Consider the following 25333-nt stretch of genomic DNA (forward strand, 5'->3'; position numbering starts at 1 on the left):
CTATAGCCTTGACTAGACAGACCTTTGTTGGCAAAGTAATGTCTCTGCTTTTTAATATGCTGTCTAGGTTGGTCATAACTTTCCTTCCAAGGAGTAAGCGTCTTTTAATTTCATGGCTACAATCACCAGCCGCAGTGATTTTGGAGCCCAGAAAAATAAAGTCAGCCACTGTTTCCACGGTTTCCCCATCTATTTGCCATGAAGTGATGGGACCAGATGCCCATCTTAGTTTTCTGAATGTTGAGCTTTAAGCCAACTTTTTCACTCTCCTCTTTCACTTTCATCAAGAGGCTCTTTAGTTCTTCTTCACTTTCTGCCATAAGGGTGGTGTCATCTGCATATCTGAGGTTATTGATATTTCTCCCAGCAATCTTGATTCCAGCTTGTGCTTCTTCCAGCCCAGCGTTTCTCATGATATACTCTGCATATAAGTTAAATAAGCAGGGTGACAATATACAGCCTTGACATACTCCTTTTCCTATTTGGAACCAGTTTGTTGTTCCATGTCCAATTCTAACTGTTGCTTCTTGACCTGTATACAAGTTTCTCAAGAGGCTGGTCAGGTGGTCTGGTATTCCCATCTCTTTCAGAATTTTCCACAGTTTATTGTGATCCACACAGTCAAAGGCTTTGGCATAGTCAATTAAGCAGAAATAGATGTTTTTCTGGAACTCTCTTGCTTTTTTGATGATCCAGCAGATATTGGCAATTTGATCTCTGGTTCCTCTGCCTTTTCTAAAACCAGCTTGAACATCTGGAAGTTCACGGTTCACGTATTGCTGAAGCCCGGCTTGGAGAATTTTGAGCATTACTTTACTAGGGTGTGAGATAAGTGCAATTATGCGGTAGTTTGACCATACTTTGGCATTACCTTTCTTTGGGATTGGAATGCAAACTGACCTTTTCCAGTCCTGTGGCCACTGCTGAGTTTTCCAAATTTGCTGACATATGAGTGCAGCACTTTCACAGAATCATCGTTTTCCAGGGGATCTTCCCAACCCAAGTGAACCCAGGTCTCCCTCACTGCAGGAGGATTCTTTACCAGCTGAGTCACCAGGGAAGCCCAATAAGATACCCAGGAAAATAGAAAAAATAAATGAAAAAAAACCCTACACTATTAGTCAAAACTAAATGGGTAATACCGACCTTCTCCAAAAGGACTTATGGCAGCATGCTGCACCTCCCAGGACTGCTGCTGCCAGTGCCTCTGACTTCGCAGCAGGCCGCTGTCAACCCAAGCCTCTGCCAAACACTCCCAAACACTCACAGCAGAAGATGAGTGCACGTCCTTCTATGCCACCCTCATGCTAACCAAAATGATCACGTGGATCACAGTTTTGTGTAAGTCAATGAAACTATGACAAGGGAATATTTCATGCAAAGATGCAGACACTAAAGTACAGAAACAGTATGGACCTAACAGAAGCAAAAGATATTAAGAAGAGGTGGCAAGAATACACAGAAGAACTGTACAGAAAAGGTCTTAATGACCCAGATAACCAGGATGGTGTGATCACTCACCTAGAGCCAGACATCCTGGAGTGTGAAGCCAGGTGGGCCTCAGGAAGCATTACTAAGACAAAGCTAGTGGAGGTGATGGAATTCCAGGTGAGCTATTTCTAATCCTAAAAGGTAATGCTGTTAAAGTGCTGCACTCAATTCATCCGCAAATTTGGAAAACTCAGCAGAGGCCACAGGACTGGAAAAGCTCAGTTTTTATTCCAATACCAAAGAAAGACAACACCAAAGAATGTTCAAACTACCACACAATTGCACTCATCTCATATGCTAGTGTGAATTCTATACTTTTTATATATTCACAAGTACTAGTACTAGAATATAACATTTTTACACCAGGTGGAATACTGCATCAGTGTCCAGTTAGTCCAGTGGTCCTCAAAGATTTTGGTCTCAGGACTCCTCTACAGCCTCCCAAAATAGTGAGTAGATGAATGGTTGCCAGGGGTTTGGGGAGGGCTGACTACGAAGGCGTAGGAAGGAATCTGGGATGGATGATCAAACTCTTCTATATCTTGACTGTGGTGGTAGGTACATGACTGTATGTCTGTCCAAAATAACAGAATTTTATATTTAAAGGAGTGAATATATGTAAATTAAACCTTTCAAAAGTCTGACTCAAAAAAAAAAAATTCTTGAAGATCCCAAAGAGCTTCTGTTTATTCGAGCTATTAATATCTAGCATATTAGAAATTATAAATGAGAAAAATCAGGGCTTCCCTGGTTGCTCAGTGGTGAAGAATTCACTTGCCAATGCAGGAAACACAAGTTGATCCCTGACTGGGGAAGATCCCACATGCCGCAGAGCATCTAAGCCCCTTTGCCACAACATTAAAACTGTGCTCTAGAGCCTGGGAGCCACAACTACTGAAGCCCTTGCACCCTACAGCCTGTGCTCTGCAACAAGAGCAGGCACTGCAGAGGAACCCGCACCGCAACTGGAGAGGAGCCCCGGCTCGCTGCAACTAGAGAAAGCTCATGCAGCCACAAAGACCAAGCATAGCCAAAAATAAATAAATAAAACTATCAAAAAAATTTTAAATGAGAAAATCTTTAGTTTTTTTATGTATTCATTTTTAAAATAATAAATGCACTGAATGTTTTTCTTCATGAAATAACTATTTTCCAAAGCAAAAAATATTTAGTGAGAAAAGTCACATTTTTTGAGCCAGTCTCTCTAATGTCTGCCTTCAAATAGGAAACAGCTGGATTCTCATATCTGTTTCTGCATTCAACATGTTACAGTATGACAGGTCATTTGGCCTCTGGAAAACTCCATTGTATACTCGTAAGAAAATGAGTGTGAAAAAGACAACACCTGCATATTATTACAAAAATAATTTTGAGCTGGAAATGTCAGGAACCCCTGGGGTTCCTGGACCATACTAGGAGAAGCTCTGATCTAACCTATACAAGAAAATATCAAGTATTAAATACGATAAAGTAATAAAATATACTTATTTTCAAATCAAGGAACGTGTCTCTTATGATTATCTGTTCCAATTTAATACACTAGTATTCCCTTTATCCAGGTCAAAACTTTTATCAAACAATGATTTAGACTGAGCTACCAACCTCAATTTAAATTAAAAACATTTCAGAGGTCCATGAGTTTAAAAAAAAAAAAACCACCACAGACTTCCCTAGTGCTCCAGTGGTTAGGACTCCAGGCTTCAAAATGCAGGGGGTGCGGTTTCCATCCCTGGTTGGGGAACTAAGATCCCACATGCAGTGTTGGTTCGGCCAAAAAATTAAAAATTACTTTAAAAAAAAATTTTAAATGAAAAATCAGACCATAAGAGGCACAGCATCATCCTCAAGCCTTCACTCACTGACTGTAGGCCAGTGCATATCAAAGGCAGCATCAACACGGAGAAAGTAAGGCAAAGAAAATACCTGACCTCAGGAAAAAAGACGAGAGCACAAAATGAAAAGGCAGGCAGAACAACTGCAAAAGTCAAGTAATACAGGAGCAAACATATCCTAAATGAAAAATACAAGAAAAAACAAACATTGCTCCCTGTAATGCACACTTAAAGGAACTCAAAACTGTTTTAAGACCACATACCCATTCTACTGGCAGTGAAACTACACCAAAGCGCTCTTCTTATGCAATGTCACTCATATGACTCCCCAGTGGGAATCCACTTTCCTCTCAGCAACCAGTGTCTAACATGCTAAGCAAGGTGGGAGACCTTCGCGTTACGGGGAATGTAGCGGGTGCCTACTTGAGGCATTTTATTTCAGTGTTTACACAACTTTCAGAACCGGAGAGCAGTCCAGAACCAGTTACTAGTCCAAGCGACGAAGTCAGACCTGCTGTCTGCGGGAACTCGGTTCCCAGGTCATTTAAAAATACTTCCCAAGGAAGAGGGGGCACCGCCGGGAGACGGCGCCACCCCAGGGCGAACGAGGGCAGTCCTGGACTGCCAAAAGTGGCTGCGGCCGCCCTTCACCTGTCCCGGCAGTCCCGCCCGCGGCAGTGGGGCGGCCCCGCACTCCTCCCCCTGACTCCTTTGGCGGGGTCCGGGGCCACCTTACTCCGCGGCCTCAGTTTCCCCTTCTACACGGCGGTCGGACGGGCCCCCTCTCCATGGCGCCCCTCTAGCTTGACCCCAGGACTCCCGGCGCGAGGCAGCTCGGCCGCTCACCCCGCTCAGGCCGTCCCCGCGGTGAGGGGTCCCTGAGGGGGACGATCCTCGGCGCCCAACACTCACCCGGCTGATGCTTCAACGCCATCACCGACACCAGGTAGTGGGCGATGTCAAAAAAGGGGAACATGGAAGTGCGAGAAAAGGCAAGGGTCAGCTCATTCCACGGAGAGTCCATCGCGACTACCGACCGCCGCAGCCGAAGCAGCCGCGGAGACGGGTTCCCGGCGTGCGCGGCGAGGGGTGGGGGAGGGGACGGCCGCGGCCGCGCGCTCCTCGACGCGGCCTCCCGGAGCCCTGCGCGTGCGCCCTGGCTCAAGACGCTGGCGCGCGGAGGGGCGGGGCCGCGTGTCCCGGGAGCCTCGGGCGCGCGGGCGGTTGGCGGGTGAGCGGGATGAGCCGGCTGCACCCCCCATTGCCGAACCTTGTTCTCCTAATAAGGGCCGAGCATCTTCTCGGTGCAGGGGGTTGTGCCAGATCTGGAGAATGGGCAGATGAGTGCAACATAAGTAATGAATAAAAAATGCATTACTTCTGTTAACAGTTCATTTGTTATTTTTAAAACGAATAAAGAACTATTTTAAATGTTTCTTAGTTATTTCTAATATGCTAAGTATAAATGAAACCCACATAAAGTCGCAGGACTCTGGGATCCTTTATAATTTTTTTTAAAGGCAGCTTTATTTAATTTACACATTTTATTCACCCTTTTTAGTATAAAGTTCTATAATTTTGGATAAACGCCGTCCACAAGAGGAGACGCTCAGAATTGTGCGTGATAAGTCACTTCAGTCTTATCCGACTCTGTGTGACCCCATTAACCGGAGCCCACTAGGCTTCTCTGGCCATGGGATTCTCCAGGCAAGAATACAGGAGTGGGTCACCAGCCCTCCCTCCTCCAGGGGATCTTCCCCACCCAGGGATCAAACCCACTCTCTTATGTCTCCTGCATTGGCAGACTTGTTCTTTGCTACTAATCTTACCAGGTGACCTTGCACCAAACTAAGGAAAAAAAGCAACTGGTGATTATTTACATTTTGATGTTTCAATGTGTTCTTTCCACAGTTTTTATACATTTCTTTATCTTTGGAATTTTAGTATTGTGAATTTAGGGGCAGAACTTGTATGTCATTTCCGAAAATTTTACTTTTAATGTCTTAAACTCCACAAAGTATGTGTTTTGTCCTTGGACTTAAAATACTATAATATCTCTAAATCATATGTCTATGCCAACATCACTCTGAGGCATAACTAAATTCATTACTAACACCAATAGGGCAAGAGTGAAAAGCACTAGAATTTTTTTTTAAAAGATATATCAAACATTTTGCTTACCCTAAACATTAATTTCAACAGAAAAGAAGTGATCATTTCAGACTCTACAAGTAATCTGAAACTTGTTTTATTTCAAAACTAAAAATATGCTAGATCCGCCCCCCCCCCCACCTGCCTAGAGCCTAAAGAATTTTTTTTAATCTAAGAGAAACGAAATCATAACCTCACAAAAAGACACCTTCTATCTACATTTTAACTGTGCTCACCGTATTTGCTTCTGGTCAGTGCTTCAGTTGTTCTAATGAAGTGGGCCGAAAAGAATGAAGCAGGCAATGAAAGGAGGGGAGACTTTAAATTGGTAACAGGGAAAGGCAAGATTTGAGGAAATTATTCATGAAAATTAAAACCTGCCCTGACTTTTGGAAAGAAAGAAAGTGAAGTCGCTCAGTAGTCCAACTCTTTGGGACCCCGTGGACTGTAGCCCGCCAGGCTCCTCTGTCCATGGGATTCTCCAGGCAAGAATACTGGAGTGGGTTGCCATTTCCTTCTCCAGGGGATCTTCCCAACCCAGGGATCAAACCCCGGTCTCCTGCATTGCAGGCAGACACTTGATCCTCTGAGCCACCAGGGAAGCAGTTTACAAAGTTACATAATTATTGCAGACAAAAGAAATCCAAATTATAAAAGTATTGCTTATATAATAGAATGCAAAACTGGCCTAATCATATGAAATCTGGAAAAGAGTTTTGACTAAACATATTCGAAGCATTTTTAGTATAAAAACATGTGAAACTAATTGTCATACACCAAGTTTTTCAACAGCAATACTCTTGATATTTTGGGCTGAATAATTTGTATTCCTATGGGATATCTTATGGAATGTTGAACAGCATCCCTGTCCTCTACCCACTATTAATAAATGCCAGTAGCACGCACACACACACACACACACACACACACACACACACACACACACACACACACACACACACACACACACACACACACACACACACACACACACTGTGACAACCAAAAATGTCTCCAGAATTGCCAAATGTCCCTGAGGCAGGGGGTGGGGGGGGAGCAAAAAATTCCTAGTTCAGAATTACTTTATAAAAAATGAATTTTGGACCGCATGTTCCATAATGCATATACAAATATTATCGATATGCATCTAATATTAATCATCAAGTTAATTCTGCATAACTTGATCATTTATCCCCTGGACCAAGTTGACAGCATCTCAAAACCCAGCACCACATAGATGTACATCTGTGTGTGTGTCACTTGATCAGTTGTATCCAACTCTTTGGGACCCCACGGATGGCAACCCCCAGGCTCCTTAGCCCATGGAATTTTCCAGGAAAGAATACTGGAGTGAGTACCGTTTCCTACTCCACAGGATCTTCCTGACCTGGAGACCGAAACTGCGTCTCTTGTGTCTCCTGCACTGGCAGGGGGATTCTTTATCTCTAGCGCCACATGGGAAACCCACCACAAAGGTAGCTACTAATCTGCAATACTGCTTTCTATCCACTGAGTGGCATGCCTTTCACTTTGGGAAGTCATAACAATAACTTTTTAAAAACCATGAAGTGTCCATGATGAGGAAGTTTCACATTAGAGGAGCCAATTTCACTTCTAATCTTTAGTATCTGGTTAGGTATTTTCATTCTAAAGTTATTTTTATAGGGATTTGATAACTATGCATTTTCAAATTATAGTGTAATAATGTATGACATTTAAGACAAAATATGTTTAATTTTAATTCTACTTTTTAATGGTCTGCATTATCAAGGAGGATTAACTAAAGAGCATCAATTGCCCTGAATTCAATCAATACAATGAAATGCTGGCAAATGAGATTTAAGTGATAAACCAGTTGAATTATATACTCAACTCTTTAGATTCAGTGTATATCTAATAATACGCATTAATGTGGTGACTTGAAAATAATAACTTGGCTTACATTTCTTACACTGGAAACTAAAATCTTTTTCTGTAAACATCATTTACACCTGTAATATAAACTATTACACTAAAAATATTCTCCATGTGTAACAAGTACAAATTTACCTACTTAACAATCTGATGTTATTAAAAGGGCTATCTCTAGTGTTCATCAGTATAAGGACTGCCAAAACTGCAGTCACCCACTGGTGCCATGGCTGCCAGATGTCTATGGTTACCGGTCCTCCAAGTTATTATTCACCTCCGTTCAAGAGTAACAGGTACCATTAAATCAAAGGATAATAGAATTGTGCAAGTTGAATGGACTCTAAAAAAAGTAACTTTGGTTGTGAGTCAAATAAAACAGTTCTGAACAGCTTAAACAAAGTGAGGGATTTACTGAAAGGCTACCAGGAAATCAGCCATCAATCCCCCAAAAGAGCAAAAAGTTGGGCATTTCTGAGGCCGGCAGCAGCAGGTGGGTGTGGGCTGCTCGTAGTTACTAATGATAGTCAATGTCAACATTGTTTAGTCTCTGTGTCCCCAATTCAATACTGCCAGGAAACAAAGCCTGCTCTCTCCTGGGACAGATGCCCTCTCCTGGTTAATCACCTCGGAGGGATGTTGGGTCACTTCCCTAGGTATCGGAGGCAGTGTCCTGAGAATGGATGGAGTCACACAGCCATCACAAGAGGTGTCTATTACAATCATTTTTAGGCCATTTATTTCAGAGAAGGCAACTCAGAAGTAGAGAGAGATCACAAAGGCAGGCAGTGACAGACCAGGATTGGTTATTATCCTGTTATAATCAATCTCCCTACTGGGCCTTCTCTGGTCCCATACAACCCAAATGGTTCTCCTAAAACTTTAGGAGACAGATTTACTTTTACTGACAGATCTAGCATCCCCACAGCAATGAAAAGGCTACCAGATGAGAGCAAGAAAGACCTACTAGGAGTCAGGGCTGTGGGTCAAGAGCCAGGATTAAAGAAGTTTGTAGTTTCCAGCATAACCAGTGTGTTGAAGAGGCTGAACTCAGTGAGGCCATCAGAAAGTGGATTTATTATCCTCCAGACAAAGCCCCAACCTTTATCTTTATGTCAGCAAATTCCATTACTTCCTCATCATTTAAGATACTAAAAAGTTAAAAATCCAATCCAGTTAAAATGTCAATGTTGCATCTAATTCAGAGTTTTTCCCCAGTCCCTCAGCTCAGGTCTGCCTGGCCCAGAGCCTTACAGTGGGGGAAAGGGGCATGGGGTGGTCTTTCAGCCTTTCCTGATCTTCTGTCCCTTACGCCTTCTGTGTCCTCCAGGGTCAAGGTATCAGATAAGGAAATTATAGAAAAGGAACAAAAGGCTTTCTAGTTCACAAGTGTTTGTTATAGTTTTTGTTTTTCTTTTTGCTATTGATACTCTCTACAGAAGGCTCCCAGCGCTGACTCATTCATGGGGTACATTTGTGAGTTTCACAAAGATGCCATGGACCTCTGGATAAGCAAGTTTTCCCCAACACCTGAAGTTATGGCAAATAGCATCAGATGGCTAACCCAACAGGCATATCCAACTTTGTATGTTGAGTTAAAACATTAATATGTTTTTTCCAGTCTCTCAGCAAGGGGTGGCCATGTGTTAGAATATTGGCAAATGAAAATGAAGTATATCTGTTTGACATGTTTCCAAAGACAAAGTGAAGAAGAATGAAGTTGAAGGACTGACACCACACAATCTTAAGGCTTACTGTACATCTATAATAATCAAGACAGTGTGGTATGTGGAAGAGACAAACAAGTGGATGAAAATAATGTGGCTTCTCTTATTAAAGTGACTATGCCCTTGAGACAGGCCCTTCTCTTTTTTTTTCTGCCTTGAGCTGGGGCATGCCCTGTGACCATGGAAGAAGGGTCAAGAAAACAGTAGATAACTGATAGTATCAGTTATCTCTCTTGGACTTGCTGCTATGCCAGAAAAAAATGATCCTTTATCTGTTTAAATAGAGTCTGAATTGGCTTGGGGAAGGGAGCACCTCCTTCCTCACAGAGAAAGGAGTAGAAGTACACAGCACTCTTAACCGTTTGAACTCCCTTCTGGGAATTTTCTCTCAGATTTTTGATCTCTTACTGGTTTTTATCTTTAATTAAGTCGCCCTTGCACAGCCTAGCTCTTCTCTTTAGAATGTGAAGGTAACATCCTTTGTCTTTAGAGCTCTACCTGGAATTCCAATATAATAAATCCCAATTAAGGGCTACCCCGGTGGTCCAGTGGTTAAAAGTCTGCCTTGCAATGCAGAGGACACTGGTTCAATCCCTGATCCAGGAAACTCCCCCATGCTTCATTAACAACTAAGCCAGTGAGGCACAACTACTGAGCCTGCGTTCTGGAGCCTGCAAGCCGCAACTACTGAGTCCATGTGCAGAAACTACTGAAACCCACACGCCCTAGATCCTGTGCTCCACAACAAGAGAAGCCACGGCGATGAGAAGCCCGCACACGGCACCTAGAGCGTAGCCCCAACTCTCCACAACTAGAGAAATCCCAGCTGCAGCAATGATGACCCGGCACAACCAAAAATAAATGAATAAATAAATATTTTTAAAATTTCAATTAACATCTTGTTATACCAAAGACAGGCAAATAGAAGAAATTTTTAAAGAGTGAGTGAAGTTTAAAAGAAAATGCATGAAGCTAAAGCTAGAAGCTCACAAAACGTCAGTGATCTGTGTAGATGAGTTGATTAAACCAAAACATTAGTAAAAAGAACACAATGTGCACCTGATATTTGGGCAAACAAAAGGAATCTCACCTACCTAAAGAGTCATAAATATGTCCAAATAACAGGGAGTTCCATAAGTATAAACAGAGCCAATGTAGTCACAGGTGGGTTCTGACCCATAATTATGGAAAGAAGTCATTTTAATGGAAAGCTGTCCATATATGACAACTGACAAATAAACACATTGCTTGAGCCCCAAGCTGTCCAGATTTTATACAGAAAAAAAATCTACATTGGGGCTTCCCCGGTGGTTCAGTGGTAAAGAATCCAACTACAATGCAAGAGAATTGCAAGAGATGCAGGATTGATCCCTGGATTGGGAGGATCACCTGGAATAGGAAATAGCAACCCAGTCCAGTATTCTTGCCTGGGGAAATCCCACGGACAGAGGAGCCTGGCAGGTTGCAGTCCATTGTTTGCAAAGAGTCAGACACAACTGAACAATGAAACAACAACATCTACATTACATATCTCCTGAGTTTATTTTTTAAGTCAGTGTTCAATTAGTGGAACTGTATGTATATCTCTAAAATGGTGTATATCTATAGATATAACATATATTCCAGGGACTGCGTCAATCACTGTATGTTCCTTCAATGTCTGTAAATCTGTGTAAGTTGTGGAAGATGTAAACTCTCTAAAATGTAAAAATCTCTTAGCATTTATTATCTATGAAGCCAAGTATTCTTACAGTTTTGTATACAAAAATAGAAATATTTCCTTAGTTTAAAAAAAGCTAAAGAGAATATTTTTAATATTAGCACAACTTCTTATAGGCATTAAAATTATCTTACAAGAGGATATAGGATTGGGTGGACTCCAGGAGTTGGTGATGGACAGGGAGGCCTGGTGTGCTGTGATTCACGGGGTTGCAAAGAGTTGGACACAACTGAGCAACTGAACTGAACTGAACTGAACAAGGGGATAGTTTCTCAAAATGTTTAACCATGGAAATCTATTTTTTCCCCTCCAAACAGTTCACAAAACTGGAAATCCAGCTTGAGAACCCTGTATAAAGTTTTTCCTATCTCCACTATAGTCAGTTGTACTATCAGGTTATCTACAATGTTCATTTACTCAATACCTATGTATCCTATCTTTCAGATTAGCCCCATCAGATCATAAGGCCAAAGTCTTCCCCTCCATCTCTTCAGCTACCTTTCTGTTAGGCTTAGCCAGCCATAAGTAACATACCAAATTATATTCTTGACTTTATATCAAGGAGTTCATTTGGGAAACTCTCTCATCTTGGGAGATGGTGTACAAGGGTGGTAACAGAATCCACAGGCTCTAGAGTTAGACATTCTACTTACTGTGTAACCTTATAAAAAGCAGTTGCTAGATCTCTGTAAGCTTCTGTCTTCATCTTTAACCTAGGAATAACAATAGTTACTTAACAGTGTTGTTTTCAAAATTGAGAGCATATCACAGATACAGAAAATAAACTAGAGGTTACCAGTGGGGGGAGGAGTAATATTCGGGTGAGGAAGTGGGAGGTACAAACAACTGGGTGTAAGATAGGCTGCAAGGATATATTGTACAACACAGGGAATGTAACCAATATTTTGCAGTCACTATAAATGGAGTGTAACCTTTAAAAATTACGTAAGACATTTAAAGGGAAACAAACAGGAAAAACCAAACCAACCTGACAGATAATCAGAACCTAATGAAAAATTAAAAGAGCATATGCATGAATTGCTTAGCCCAGTACCTGACACATGGTACCTGCTCAATAAATTTTACTTGTGACTCTTCTGTGATATTTAGATCTCTTAAGAGGAACTTGGAAGTCCCTTTCCTACTGCTTTTCTAACTTCTAAAGTTTATAGATTACACTAACTTTAGAGACATAGTGGTTAAGGGTGCAGTTGCTAAGCCAGATGTCCTGAGTCAAATCCTGATTCTGGCTCTTGCTCACCGAGTTACCTCACACAAGTTTCTCTACACCTCAGTTTTCTCATTTCTAAAATGGTGAAAATAACTCATGCAGTTTTGTGAGGATTAAATATGTTGACATGTAATGAACAGTGCCTACCAAATAGAAATCCCATAAATGTTAGTTGTTATTATTCAAAATTTACTTACCCAACATCATAAGTAGTTTAGTTTTCTCTTATCATGAATACAATTCAATTTGGACTTAATTTCATAGAAAATACCTACATATAAAAGCATTCAAATTTGTGTTCTAGTACACTGACCTGAGCATGCACACACACTGCAACAAGATAACAATAGAACTGTCTCCTACTTTCATATTTTTATTACTTTAGTAGTAAAACACTCCAGAAGAATCATGTTAATAAATATAAAATGCATAGAAATATGGCTCCCTTGCTTAGCTCTTTGTTATACATAAATATTATCTATATGATATTAGATTATGTTTCAGCAGTTTGTTTTTTTTTAATTTTCCTTTGAGATTAACACACTAATATTAAACATATGAGGGCTTCCGTGGTGGCTCAGAGGGTAAAGAATTCGCCTGTAATGCAGGAGATGTGGGTTTGATCCCTGGGTCAGGAAGATCCCTTGTATGAGGGCATGGCAACCCACTCCAGGATTCTTGCCTAGAGAATCCCCATGGACAGAGAAGCCTGGTGGGCTACAGTCCGTGGGATCGCAAAGAGTCAGACACGACTTAGTGACTAAGCACACAGGATGTATTGACCTAAACAATGATCAGAATGATCAGTGTGCAATAAAAAAGGGTGCAGGCTTACTAAAGTTCAGTAAAATGTCCTTAGCATTCCAAGATGCCTGCCAATGCAGGAGATGCAGGTTCGATCCCTAGGTCAGGAAGATTCCCTGGAGAAGGAAATGACAACCCACTCCAGTATTCTTGCCTGGAAAATTCCATGGGCAGACGAGCCTGGTGGGATACAGTCCATGGGGTTGCAAAGAGTCAGACACAGCTGAGCACACATACACACATTCCAAGAACAAGTTCAGGCATTTCTCCTTTACTTGTCTCCTTTTTGATTTTGTGTTGTTTTTTCTTCTTATTTCCTTCTCTTTAGCACTATACCTCATAATAATAATGTGCACCCAAATAAAAATAATAATGCTTCCCTGAATACATGAAGAAAATGCTATTGCTTTAACCAAAGGCTTTTTTTGAGGTTTTCTAGTTCTCTTATCACATTCTCTCATACTTTCCTTGTGGCCCAGATGGTAAAAGCATCTGCCTACAATGCAGAAGACCTGGGTTCAATCCCTGGGTCAGGAAGATCTCCTGGAGAAGGAAATGGTAACCCACTCCAGTATTCTTGCCTAGAAAACCCCATGGATGGAGGAGCCTGGTAGGCTACAGTCTGTGGGGTTGCAAAGAGTCAGACATGACTGAGTGACTTCACTTTATCACATTCTCTCAGTCATAAGTCATATACATTGAAATCTACTAGTTCAGTTCAGAAAAAGTCATTAGCAGGACCTCCAATCCTCTAAATTCATCTTTTATATGCCAGTGTTAAAAAAAGAAGAAGAAGAAGAAGAGTTATCCAGGGCATATTCTAAAGAAGAGCTGGGAACATTCACTCCCAGACAGAGGTTAAGACTGGGCCAACAGTTGTTACAAATTCATAACCAAGAGAGACTAAGGATAAAATTAGACATGGGGATATTGAGACTGGTTCATTAGAGTGAGCAATTGGCAAGTTTGCTCAGTGAGATTGTAACTGAGACTAAGAAATCCAACCTGAGAACCAGATGAGGTTTAGTCAGCAGGCATAAGCAGGAATAAAGTCAAACATTACCAGAGCAAAAATGTCAGGTGAAAAAAGTCAAGCTAATGAAGCAAGCAACACATGGGTGACAAGGTATGAATGACTAGCCATAGTAAAACTCCTGATGTCAACACCTGGCAGGAGCCAAACAAAAATTTCTCCCCGATGAGTGAAAAGTTATACCAAAAAGAACTTGCTATTCAAAAGACGTCTTCACAGAAAAAGCTCTAACTCTAAAAGAAAAAATTGATAAATAGGATTACACTAAGATTAAGAACTTCCAATTACCAAAGGCACTATAAAGAGAATAAAAAGACAAGCACAAAGTAGAAGATACTTGCTGTATGTGTTTGTCTCCAACACAGGAGTCTTACCCAGAAAATAAAAAGAACTCATATAAATTAATAAGTAGAAGAGAACAAGTATTTTTAAAGTTCAGTACAAAACTGAGCAAGAAATTGAGCAAGTAATTTACAAAAAGAAAGAAGAAAGTGTCAGTCACTCAGTCATGACTGACTCTTTGTGATTGCACGGCCTGTAGCCTGCCAGGTTCCCCGGTCCATGGCATTCTCCAGGCAAGAATACTGGAGTGGGTTGCCATTTCCTTCTCCAGGGGATCTTCCCAATCCAGGGATTGAACCTGGGTCTCCTGCCTGGCAGGTGGATTCTTTACTTTCTGAGCCACGAGGGGGCTAATTTACAAAAAAGGATATACAAATAACCAATAAACATATGCAGACATGCTCAACTTTAATAGTCATCATAGAAAGGCAAATTAAGACTACAAGGTACTACAATATGCACATCAAAATGGCTAAAATGAAAGAGATAAAATAACAAGTGCTGCTGAAGATGTTAAGCAAACCTGAATTCTCTTATACTGCTGTTAAGAGTATAAGTTGATACAACCACTTTGGAAAACTGGTGGTATGTGCTAAAAGTGAACACAGATATCCTTAGACCCAGCAATTCCATTCCTAAGAGATCATATATTTACCAAAAGATACGTATACAAATGTTCATAGAGGCATGATTTAATAAAACCCAAATGAAAATAACCCAAATGTTCATCAAAATGAATGAATAAATGAATAAATGTTCATCAAAATGAATAAATTACAAATGAATAAAATGAATAAACTCTGTTACATATGTAATATATATGTGTGTGTGCTAAGACACTTCAGTTGTGTCTGGCTGTTTGTGATCCCAGGGACTGTAGTCCACCAGACTCCTCTGTCTGTGGGATTCTTCAGGCAAGACTACTGGAGTAGGTTGCCATGCCCTCCTCCAGGGAATCTTCCCAACCCCGGGACTGAACCCACGTCTCTTATGTCTCCTGCATTGCCAGGTTCTTGACCATTAGCACCACCTGGGAATGAAAATCATGAAATACTGCTACTGCATCAATATCAATGCATCTCAAACATAATGCTGAAAGAAAGAACCAGAGATTTCTTTTTAAAAAAAGAATACATTCTGCATGAGTCCATTTCAGTTCAGTTCAGTTCAGTCGCTCATTCGTGTCCTACTCTTTGCAACCCCATGAACCACAGCACGCCAGGCCTCCCTGTCCATCACCAACTCCCAGAGTCTACCCAAACTTATGTCCATCGAATCCGTGATGCCATCCAACCATCTCATCCTCTGTCATCTCCTTCTCCTCCTGCCCTCAATCTTTCCCAGCATCAGGGTCTTTTCCAATGAGTCTACTCTTCGCATCAGGTGGCCAAAGTATTGGAGTTTCAGCTTCAGCATCAGTTCTGCCAATGAATATTCAGGACTGATCTCCTTTAGGATGGACTGGTTGGATCTCCTTGCTGTCCAAGGGACTCTCAAGAGTCTTCTCCAACACCACAGTTCAAAAGCATCAATTCTTCGGTGCTCAGCTTTTTTTATAGTCCAACTCTCACATCCATACATGACCACTGGAAAAACCATAGCCTTGACTAGATGGAACTTTGTTGACAAAGTAATGTCTCTGCTTTTTAATATGCTATCTAGGTTGGTCATAACTTTCCTTCCAAGGAGCAAGCGTCTTTTAATTTCATGGCTGCAATCACCATCTGCAGTGATTTTGGAGCCCCCAAAAATAAAGTCTGTCACTGTTTCTACTGTTTCCCCGTCTATTTGCCATGAAGTGATGGGACCAGATGCCATGATCTTAGTTTTCTGAATGTTGCGCTTTAAGCCAACTTCTTCACTCTCCTCTTTCACTTTCATCAAGAGGCTTTTTAGTTCTACTTCACTTTCTGCCATAAGGGTGGTGTCATCTGCATTTCTGAGGTTATTGATATTTCTCCCAGCAATCTTGATTCCAGCTTGTGCTTCCTCTAGCCCAGCGTTTCTCATGATGTCCTCTGCATATAAGTTAACTGGAGCTTAAAAACAGGCAAAACTAGTATATGGAGACAGAAGACAGAGTAATGTAATGGATATTCTTCAAGGCAGGAGTTTTGGTTTTGTTTTATGATATTGGTGCATTCACTGTGAAAATACATAGAGTTGCACTTTTATGATATGTGCATGTTTTATACATGTATTATATTTTAAATTTTTTCATTTAAAGAGGAAGAAAGACATCTTCTAACAAACTTACCAGGGCTTGGTAGGCAATCTGGCCTTGACTAGGTTTTCTGTCTCTCCAGAAGAAACCCAGTGTCTTGCCAGTCAGGATGGCTGCTATCCAAAAGTCTACAAGAAATAAATGCTGGAGAGGGTGTGCAGAAAAGGGAACCCTCTTACACTGTTGGTGGGAATGCAAACTAGTACAGCCGCTATGCAGAACAGTGAGGAGATTTCTTAAAAAACTGGAAATAGAACTGCCATATGACCCAGCAATCCCACTTCTGGGCATACACACCAAGGAAACCAGATCTGAAAGAGACATGTGCACCCCAATGTTCATCGCAGCACTGTTTATAATAGCCAGGACATGGAAGCAACCTAGAAGCCCATCAGCAGACGAATGGATAAGGAAGCTGTGGTACATATACACAATGGAATATTACTCAGCCATTAAAAAGAATTCATTTGAATCAGTTCTAATGAGGTGGATGAAACTGGAGCCCATTATACAGAGTGAAGTAAGTCAAAAAGATAAAGACCAATACAGTATACTAACACATATATATGGAATTTAAAAAGATGGTAATGATAACCCTATATGCAAAACAGAAAAAGAGACACAGATGTACAGAACAGACTTTTGGACTCTGTGTGAGAAGGCGAGGGTGGGATGTTTAGAGAGAACAGCATTGAAACAAGTATACTATCAAGGGTGAAACAGATCACCAGCCCAGGTTGGATGCATGAGACAAGTGCTCGGGGCTGGTGCACCGGGAAGACCCAGAGGGATGGGTTGGGGAGGGAGGTGGGGCGGGGGGGCTCGGGATGGGGAATACATTTAAATCCATGGCTGATTCATGTCAGTGTATGGCAAAAACCACTACAATATTATAAAGTAATTAGCCTCCAACTTATAAAAATAAATGGGAAAAAAAAAGAAACCCAGTGTCTGTGGGAGTAGTGTGGTGAGCCAAGGTATAAAAGCCTATCCTGATTCATGTTAAGTTTTTGCAGTCCATTTAAAGGCATTGTCATGTCATCAGCTCCATCAGAGGTTACACAATACCTAAGCTGTCTGCAGTTCCCTTAGTTCCATACTCTCTTGTTTCTAAAAAATTCCTTCCATGGGACTTCTCTGGTAGTCCAGTGGTTAAGAATCCCCCTTGCAATGCTGAGGACACAGGTTCAATCCCTGGTCAGGGAACTAAGATCCCACATGCCACAGATCAATGAAGCTCAAGCTCGTGTGCCACGACTACTGAGGTACAACTAGAGAGTCCGTGGTCCTCAATGAAATATCCTGCATGATGCAACAGAGATCTCATGTGCTTTTACAACTAAGGCCCAATGCAGTCAAGTAAATATTGAACTAAAAGAATTCCTTCCAGAGCAGATGAAGTCAATAACAATCATCCTGGAGTTTTTCATTAGGTGCCAGTAATTTCGTGTCTTAATGATTGGCTCCTTGAATCATTTGCTTTTTAAAAAATTTTTACACTAAGGACAGAGCTGCTTAAAAAGTGGGAGTGGAGGTGAGAGGTGGGGATGGTCACCAGATACCAAGTCCACTCTGGGGGCCCTCAATTATGTGCCTCTGCATATTATAAGGGATATCTTCTTCTTCCTGAAAGGGAAGTAAAATTAGCTAAGTAGGGTTAAGAGTCTTGTGCTGTTGTGTGAGAAAACATAATCTGGGTTCCAACTATGCAAATTTTGTTGCATTTTCAGAGCTCCATGGCAAGGGAACCTAGAGTCAGGCTCAGAATTCACTGAACAGTTATTCTCCACCAGGCTGCTAGATCATGAGAGGTAGTGGCCGGGGGGGTGGCAGGGTGAGAACATAACAACTCACCCAGAGATTGCCATTCAGATGGGGATGGTGAATGGTTCAACAGTTATATGAAAAATGACCACCATCACCACCATCTACACTGGGCTCTTGTGAGGAAACTCTAACAGGCTGGTTCATGCATCTTTATGTATAGGTGAACTACTTTCTGTGTAGATGAAAAACACCTCAGGGCTCTCAGAAGCTTTTCCCTAGTGGCATACAGACCAATGAACAAAGGTCATATGGCTTGGTAAGTACTATATCCTTACCATAGTTACTATATATGTACCAACAGCAGGAAGCACAGGGTACTATGAGAACTCTTGGAGGATAAGCCCTTAACCCAGACCCAGAAGGTTGAGAAAGTCTGGAAAATAGCTGCTTGCTTAGCAAATACACTAGAGTCATAACCCCATGTTGTACACCACAGTGTTTTGCCTGCCATCCCTGGCTATGAAACAGAGGATTTCTTTCAGGAGGCTCCTAACCAATCACATGGCAGCAAATCAGGTCTCTGAATAGTAGATATTTATCTCCTGATATTAATCCACAGTGTGTCTAGCTACTAACTAAATAAACAAGACTTGGGACTTGATCAGGACTCAGGTCTACAAGTCTAGAATTTGTCACAGCTGTCTCCTAGAAGTCCAAGTCCAAGTCCATGAACTGACGCAACAATTTCTGTTTAAAGTAGGTGGAGGAACAGTTGCCTTGCAGTCACTATTGACAACTATTTTGCAGAGCACTCTACTTCTCAGATCACGAACATAATTGTAGATCAGATCATGAGCTCCTTATTGAAAATTCAGACTTAAACTGGAAAAAGTAGGGGAAAGTATTAGGCCATTCAGATATGACCTAAATCAAATTCCTTATGATTATATGTGGAAGTGACAAATAGATTTAAAGAATTAGATATGATAGAGTGCCTGAAGAACTATGGACGGAGGTTTGCAACATTGTACAGGCAGTGTTAGGGGAAGCACACTGACTGAAATCGCCCACCCTGGTCAGGCACCATAGTAACAATTCGGACTTCTCTGTCCATGGAATTCTCCAGGCAAGAATACTAGAATGGGTAGCCATTCCCTTCTCTAGGGGATCTTCCCGACCCAGGGATCGAACATGGGTCTCCTGCATTGCAGGCAGATTCTTTATCGTCTGAACCCCCAGGGAAGCCCTTAGGCTCCTTATGTTACCAATATTGTACAGTGCTTGTCCTCTACGTCTGGCTTATTTTACATAACATGATGCCCCCAAAGTTCATCCACGTTGTTGCAGGAAACAGTAGTATTTCTTTCTTTTTTGAAGCTGAATAATATTCCATCATACCCCTTTTTCTTTATCCATTCATCAATGGATTCTCAGACATTATTCTTTAAATAAGTTTTCTTTTATTTCTTTCTTTTCTTTCCTTCTTTCTTTCTTTTTTTTTCCTTCTGAGACTTCTACCACAAATACATTTGCTTTCTTGAAGATATGCCATAAGCCCTATAGGCTTTCTTCACTTTTTTCTATTCTTTTTTCTTTTTATTCCTCAAACTGGATAATTTCAAATGACATGTCTTTGAGTTTTTTTATTTTTCCTGCTGCTTGATTCGGTCTACTGTTGAATATTTCTATTGAAATTTTCAGTTCAACCATTGTATTCTCTTTTTGTTGCAGTATAATTGCTTTACGGCCACTGCATTCCTTAGCTCTAGAATTCTGTTTGGCTCTTTTTTATGATTTCCCTTACTATAACTTTTTGTTGTGTTCATGTATTGATTTTCAGATTTTGTTTAGTTGTCTATCTGTGTTCTCTTGTGCTCACTGAGATTCTTTAAGATGACTGTTTTCAATTCTTTGTCAGGCAGTTCATAGGTCTCCATTTCTTTAGGGTCAGTTACTGGAGCTTGATTTTGTTCCTTTGGTGGTATTTGTTCATGATCCTTGTAGCCTTCCACTGGTGTTTCCACATTTGAAGAAGCTGTCATCTTTTTCCAGTCTCTATAGACTTGTCAGGGAGGGCTTGTCAGAGAAAGCCCCGACAAGGTGGAGGGAAAGCCCTCCACCAGTTAGCCCAGCCAGAGATTCTTCATGGGCTGGCTTTGGGGTCCACAGGCAGACGGACCTGGTCCCAGGGATCAAGAGTGGTCTGCTTGCTACTGGGTGTTGCAAGGCAGCCGCTGAGATCTGTGCACCCCTTTTCTTTGTTCTTAGCGACTTCCCAGAGATCTAGCCTTGTCAATTCTCTCAGGGTTTTGGGTGAAGTGTGACAGAAAAGGGTCTCCCAAGTTGCAGTCTGAAAGGCAGGGCAAGTCGGGCTCTCACTTTGCCTTTCCTTCCCTCGTGGTGGACGATCAAGTCAGAGAGATCTCTTTCAGTATTGTGCTGTACCAGCCTGGGGAAGGGTGACATGCACAGAATGAATCTGTTCTTCTTACCCTTTCATTGTATCTTTTCTATTGTCTCTGAATAGAAAATAGAATGGGATGCTGTGACCTCACACTCGATTCCAGAGCTCTAATGAAGGTATTCACAGATGGTTGTTAAATTGTCGTTTCTGTGTGGGGGGACAAAGACTAGAACCTCCTGTCTACTCTCTTGGTGATGTTATTTCTCTGATCTTTCCTATCAGTTAACTTTCTCTGGCTTTAATCCCAGATGTGACAGTGGACTTTGATTCTTATGTTGCATTTGCATTTGGGAATTTCCATTGTGACCTTAGAAACGGATCCTAGGCAAAAACACTCAGAGATATCCGGATTTTGCTTTGGTATCCTGTGTATTCTAACCTGATACATAACTCCTTTCCCATTTTAGCACTAGCACCTCTTAGAGAGTGCATCCCCTGCTGTTTAACTGGAGAGGAGAGGCTCATTCATAGTATTCCACATTCAGAGATTTGCTGGAGTCTGGCTTTAAGAAATCCTGAGATCTACACAAAACATAGGGGAAAAACTGCCAGCATGAATTCAGTAACGATTTTCTATTAGTATATCTTATGAATATCTAACTTTAAGAATTTTCTATTCAACAAATTTTCTTAATCTTAGCCAAACTTTTTAATCTTCTAGGTTAAAAAAATCAACTATTGCTACATTCATAAAGAAGTCATCTTTTTCACAGAGCTATGTCTGTGGTACTTGATTTGAATGAAGTCAAGGCAGTCAGCTTCACAAAGTCCCAAGACTTCAACCCACATCAAACCTAACCTCTAGTCCTTAGTACATTATAAGAATTTGATGAAAGAAGATGAATGGAGCAGTAAAAGTCCAATAGGGCTTCATGTTGAGGTTTGACAGAAAACAACAAAATTCCATAAAGCAATTATCCTTCAATTAAAAAACAAATTTTTTAAAAAAGAAAATATAAGAAAAGGTAAAAAGACAAATAAGAGAAAAGCTGTAAAAAAAAAAATCAATATAGGGAGTCTAACATACATCCAGTAAGAGTTCAAAATGAGCAAAAAATAAAAAATGGTGAATGATGTAGGGAGGTGGGAGAGGACCAAGATTTGAAAATTCCAACCAGAATTATACCATAAATGAAAACCTATGCAGACATACATAATTATGAAATTAACAGAATACCAAAGATTAAAAGCTCAACTGGAATTCCATCACCTCCACTAGCTTTGTTCGTAATGATGCTTCCTAAGGCCCACTTGACTTCCCATTCCAGGGTGTCTGGCTCTAGGTAAGTGATCATACCATCGTGGTTATTTGGGTCATGAAGATCTTTTTTGTATAGTTCTTCTGTGTATTCTTGCTACCTCTTCTTAACATCTTCTGCTTCTGTTATGTCCATACCGTTTCTGTCCTTTATTGAGCCCATCTTTGCATGAAATGTTCCCTTGGTATCTCTAATTTTCTTGAAGAGATCTCTAGTCTTTCCCATTCTGTTGTTTTCCTCTATTTCTTTGCATTGATCACTGAGGAAGGCTTTCTTATTTCTCCTGGCTATTCTTTGGAACTGTGCATTCAAATGGGAATATCTTTCCTTTTCTCCTGTGCCTTTAGCTTCTCTTCTTTTCTCAGCTATTTATAAGGCCTCCTCAGACAATTATTTTGCCTTTTGCATTTCTTTTTCTTAGGTATGGTCTTGATCACTGCCTCCTGTGCAATTTCACGAACCTCTGTCCATAGTGCTTCAGGTACTCTGCCTACCTAATCCCTTGAATCTATTTGTCACTTCCACTGTATAATCGTAAGGGATTTGATATAGGTCATACCTGAATGGTCTAGTGGTTTTCCCTCCTTTCTTCAATTTAAATCTGAATTTTGCAATAAGGAATTCATGATCTGAGCCACAGTCAGCTCCTGGTCTTGTATGTTCAACAGTATGTGAATGTATGTTCAACAGTATGTGAACCATGAACTTCCAGATGTTCAAGCTGGATTTAGAAAAGGCAGAGGAACCAGAGATCAAATTGCCAACATCTGTTGGTTCACTGAAAAAGCAAGAGAGTTCCAGAAAAACATCTACTTCTGCTTTATTGACAACACCAAAGCCTTTGACTGTGGGGATCACAACAAACTCTGGAAAACTCTTAAAGAGATGGGAATACCAGACCACCTGACCTGCCTCTTGAGAAACCTGTATGCAGGTCAGGAAGCAACAGTTAGAACTGGACATGGAACAACAGACTGGTTCCAAAGAGGGAAAAGAGTACTTCGAGGCTGTATATTGTCACCCTGCTTATTTAACTTATATGCAGAGTACATCATGCAAAATGCTGGGCTGGATAAAGCACAGGCTGGAATCAAGATTGCCAGGAGAGTATCAGTAATCAGATGATACCACCCTTATGGCAGAAAGTGAAGAAGAACGAAAGAGCCTCTTGATGAAAGTGAAAGAGGAGAGTGAAAAAGTTGGCTTGATATTAAGATCATGGCACCTGTTCCCATCACTTCATGGCAAATAGATGGGGAAACAATGGAAACAATAAGAGACTTTATTTTGGGGGGCTCCAAAATCACTGCAGATGGTGACTGCAGCCATGAAATAAAATGACGCTTGCTCCTTAGAAGAAAAGCTCTGACCAACCTAGACAACATGTTAAAAAGCAGAGACATTACTTTGTCAGCAAAGGTCTGTCTAGTCAAAGCTATGGTTTTCCCAGTAGTCATGTATGGATGTTAGAGTTGGACTATAAAGAAATCTGAGTGTTGAAGAATTGATGCTTTTGAACTGTGGTGTTGGAGAAGACTCTTGAGAGTCCTGTGGACTGCAAGGAGATCCAAGCAGTGAATCCTAAAGGAGATCAGTCCTGGGTGTTCATTGGAAGGACTGATGCTGAAGCTGAAACACCAATACTTTGACCACCTGAGGCAAAGAACTGACTCATTAGAAAAGACCCTGATGCTGGGAAAGATTAAAGGCAAGAGGAGAAAGGGATGACAGAGGATGAGATGGTTGGATAGAGTCACCGACTCAACGGACATACAGAAGCTCCGGGAGCTGGTGATGGACAGGGAAGCCTGGCATGCTGCAGTCCATGGGGTCGCAAAGAGACATGAATGAGTGACTGAACTGACTGACTGAGGAAGACAAGGAATACAGGAATACCTGGTTTTGTCATGCTTTGCCTCACTGTGCTTTGCAAATGTTGTTTTTTAAAAATTGAACGTTAGTGGTAATCTGTATCCAGCAAGTCTATCAGCACCACTTTTCCAACAGCATCTGCTCACTTCATATCTTTGTGTCACCTTTTGGTAATTGCAATATTTCACATTTTTGCGTTATTGTATATTTGTTATGCTGATCTGTGATCACTGATCTTTGATGTCACAACTCACTGAAGGCTCAGATGACAGTTAATTTTTTAGTAATAAAGCATTTTAAAGTTTAAAAAAAATCCAATAGTGGTGAAAAAAAGGCCATTTGCAGGTAAATTAACACCAAGGTTAATATGTTTACATACTCATTATTGTTTAGATTGCTGACTATTAAACTACTAGCAAAAGGTAGTCTGAAATTGGCCTATAATAGTCAACTGTATAAGGAAATTTACTCAAAAATACTGGTGGAAAATTTTCAGGCAAAAAAAATATCTTAAATAATTTGTAAATTGAGTAAGAATAACATTTTTTGCAGCAAGAAATGATTTATTTAAACACACCTGAAATTTTTCACCTCTGCCTCCCACATTCCATCCTACCGAGGATCTGAGGCTATAAGAGTATAAGAACAAATTTTTAGGTATTAAAAACAGCAAAGAGAGGGGACAGAAGGTGGGGGAAAAGGGACAGCAGAGATGAAACATGCTTTGCTTTTCTTCTCTTGATGGAAACATTACTTACTGCTGCATAATTAGGCTACTTTAGGGGTGATGGAGAGGGAGGTGTGGTGAAAGAGCATGTGAACTGAGAAGGCCTCAATCATTCATTAATTTCAGGACTCTAGATGTTTTCAACTCTGTAAATGGACGTGAATTACAAACATCTCTCAGATCAGATACAGGAACTCAGTGTGAGATCCCAGAGGGAATGAGGGCTTTGAAAGAAGAGAAAGTCGTGATAGAGACAGGTAGGTGGCAATCTCCAGAGAATACAGCTGCAACAGCTGGGACTTCATCACCCAAGAGTGTAACCAGTTTAGCAACTAACAAGCACAAGGGCTGAGTACTAACCACCCAGGGCAGCAAGAACCTGATGTGTGAAAGGGTCAGACTCCTGAATCGGTAGAAGAGACCAATTCAGGCAGCATTTGACTATGTCTTGACCAAGAAAGGAGGAAAGTGAACGCTATAAATATAGAACAGTGGCAGGAAAGTTAAGGGCTAAAAATGAGCTGAAGTTAATTGAAAACACTTGTCTAGATTATTCTGGAACAATTTCATTTACCTATTTGAAAATTCAAATTGGCTTTTCCAATTTCACAATATGTGAAGCTTTTTTGAAACCATTAGTATAAAAGTTAACATTTTGTGTACAGTCTTACAGAATATAAGTCAACTTGAGGTAGCATGTGAGGCAGTGTGAAGTCAATGTGAGGTAGCATGCAGGGGTTGGGGGCAGGGGACACACTGGATTTGGACTCAGAAGCTCAAG

At 41.0% G+C, this 25333-nt stretch overlaps 2 protein-coding genes across 3 annotated transcripts in view; both read right to left on the reverse strand.

Moving 5' to 3' along the window:
- Positions 1-4470, reverse strand: part of TMEM38B (transmembrane protein 38B) — a 61595-nt gene extending 57125 nt beyond the window's left edge. The window contains exon 1 of one of the 2 annotated variants that reach the window (XM_043927227.1): positions 4236-4470. In XM_043927227.1, coding sequence (XP_043783162.1) covers positions 4236-4347 — 112 coding nt within the window. In that variant the 5' untranslated portion in view covers positions 4348-4470. The remainder of the gene's footprint in view (positions 1-4235) is intronic. The other variant, XM_043927228.1, reaches the window with a different exon arrangement.
- A 7052-nt stretch (positions 4471-11522) lies between these two features.
- Positions 11523-25333, reverse strand: part of FKTN (fukutin) — a 112707-nt gene continuing 98896 nt past the window's right edge. Inside the window, exon 11 of the mRNA XM_043927226.1 lies at positions 11523-11542. Within this exon, the coding sequence (XP_043783161.1) occupies positions 11538-11542 (5 nt within the window). The 3' untranslated portion in view covers positions 11523-11537. The remainder of the gene's footprint in view (positions 11543-25333) is intronic.

This window comes from Cervus elaphus, chromosome 16 (genome assembly GCF_910594005.1).
Source record: "Cervus elaphus chromosome 16, mCerEla1.1, whole genome shotgun sequence".
NCBI lineage: Eukaryota > Metazoa > Chordata > Mammalia > Artiodactyla > Cervidae > Cervus > Cervus elaphus.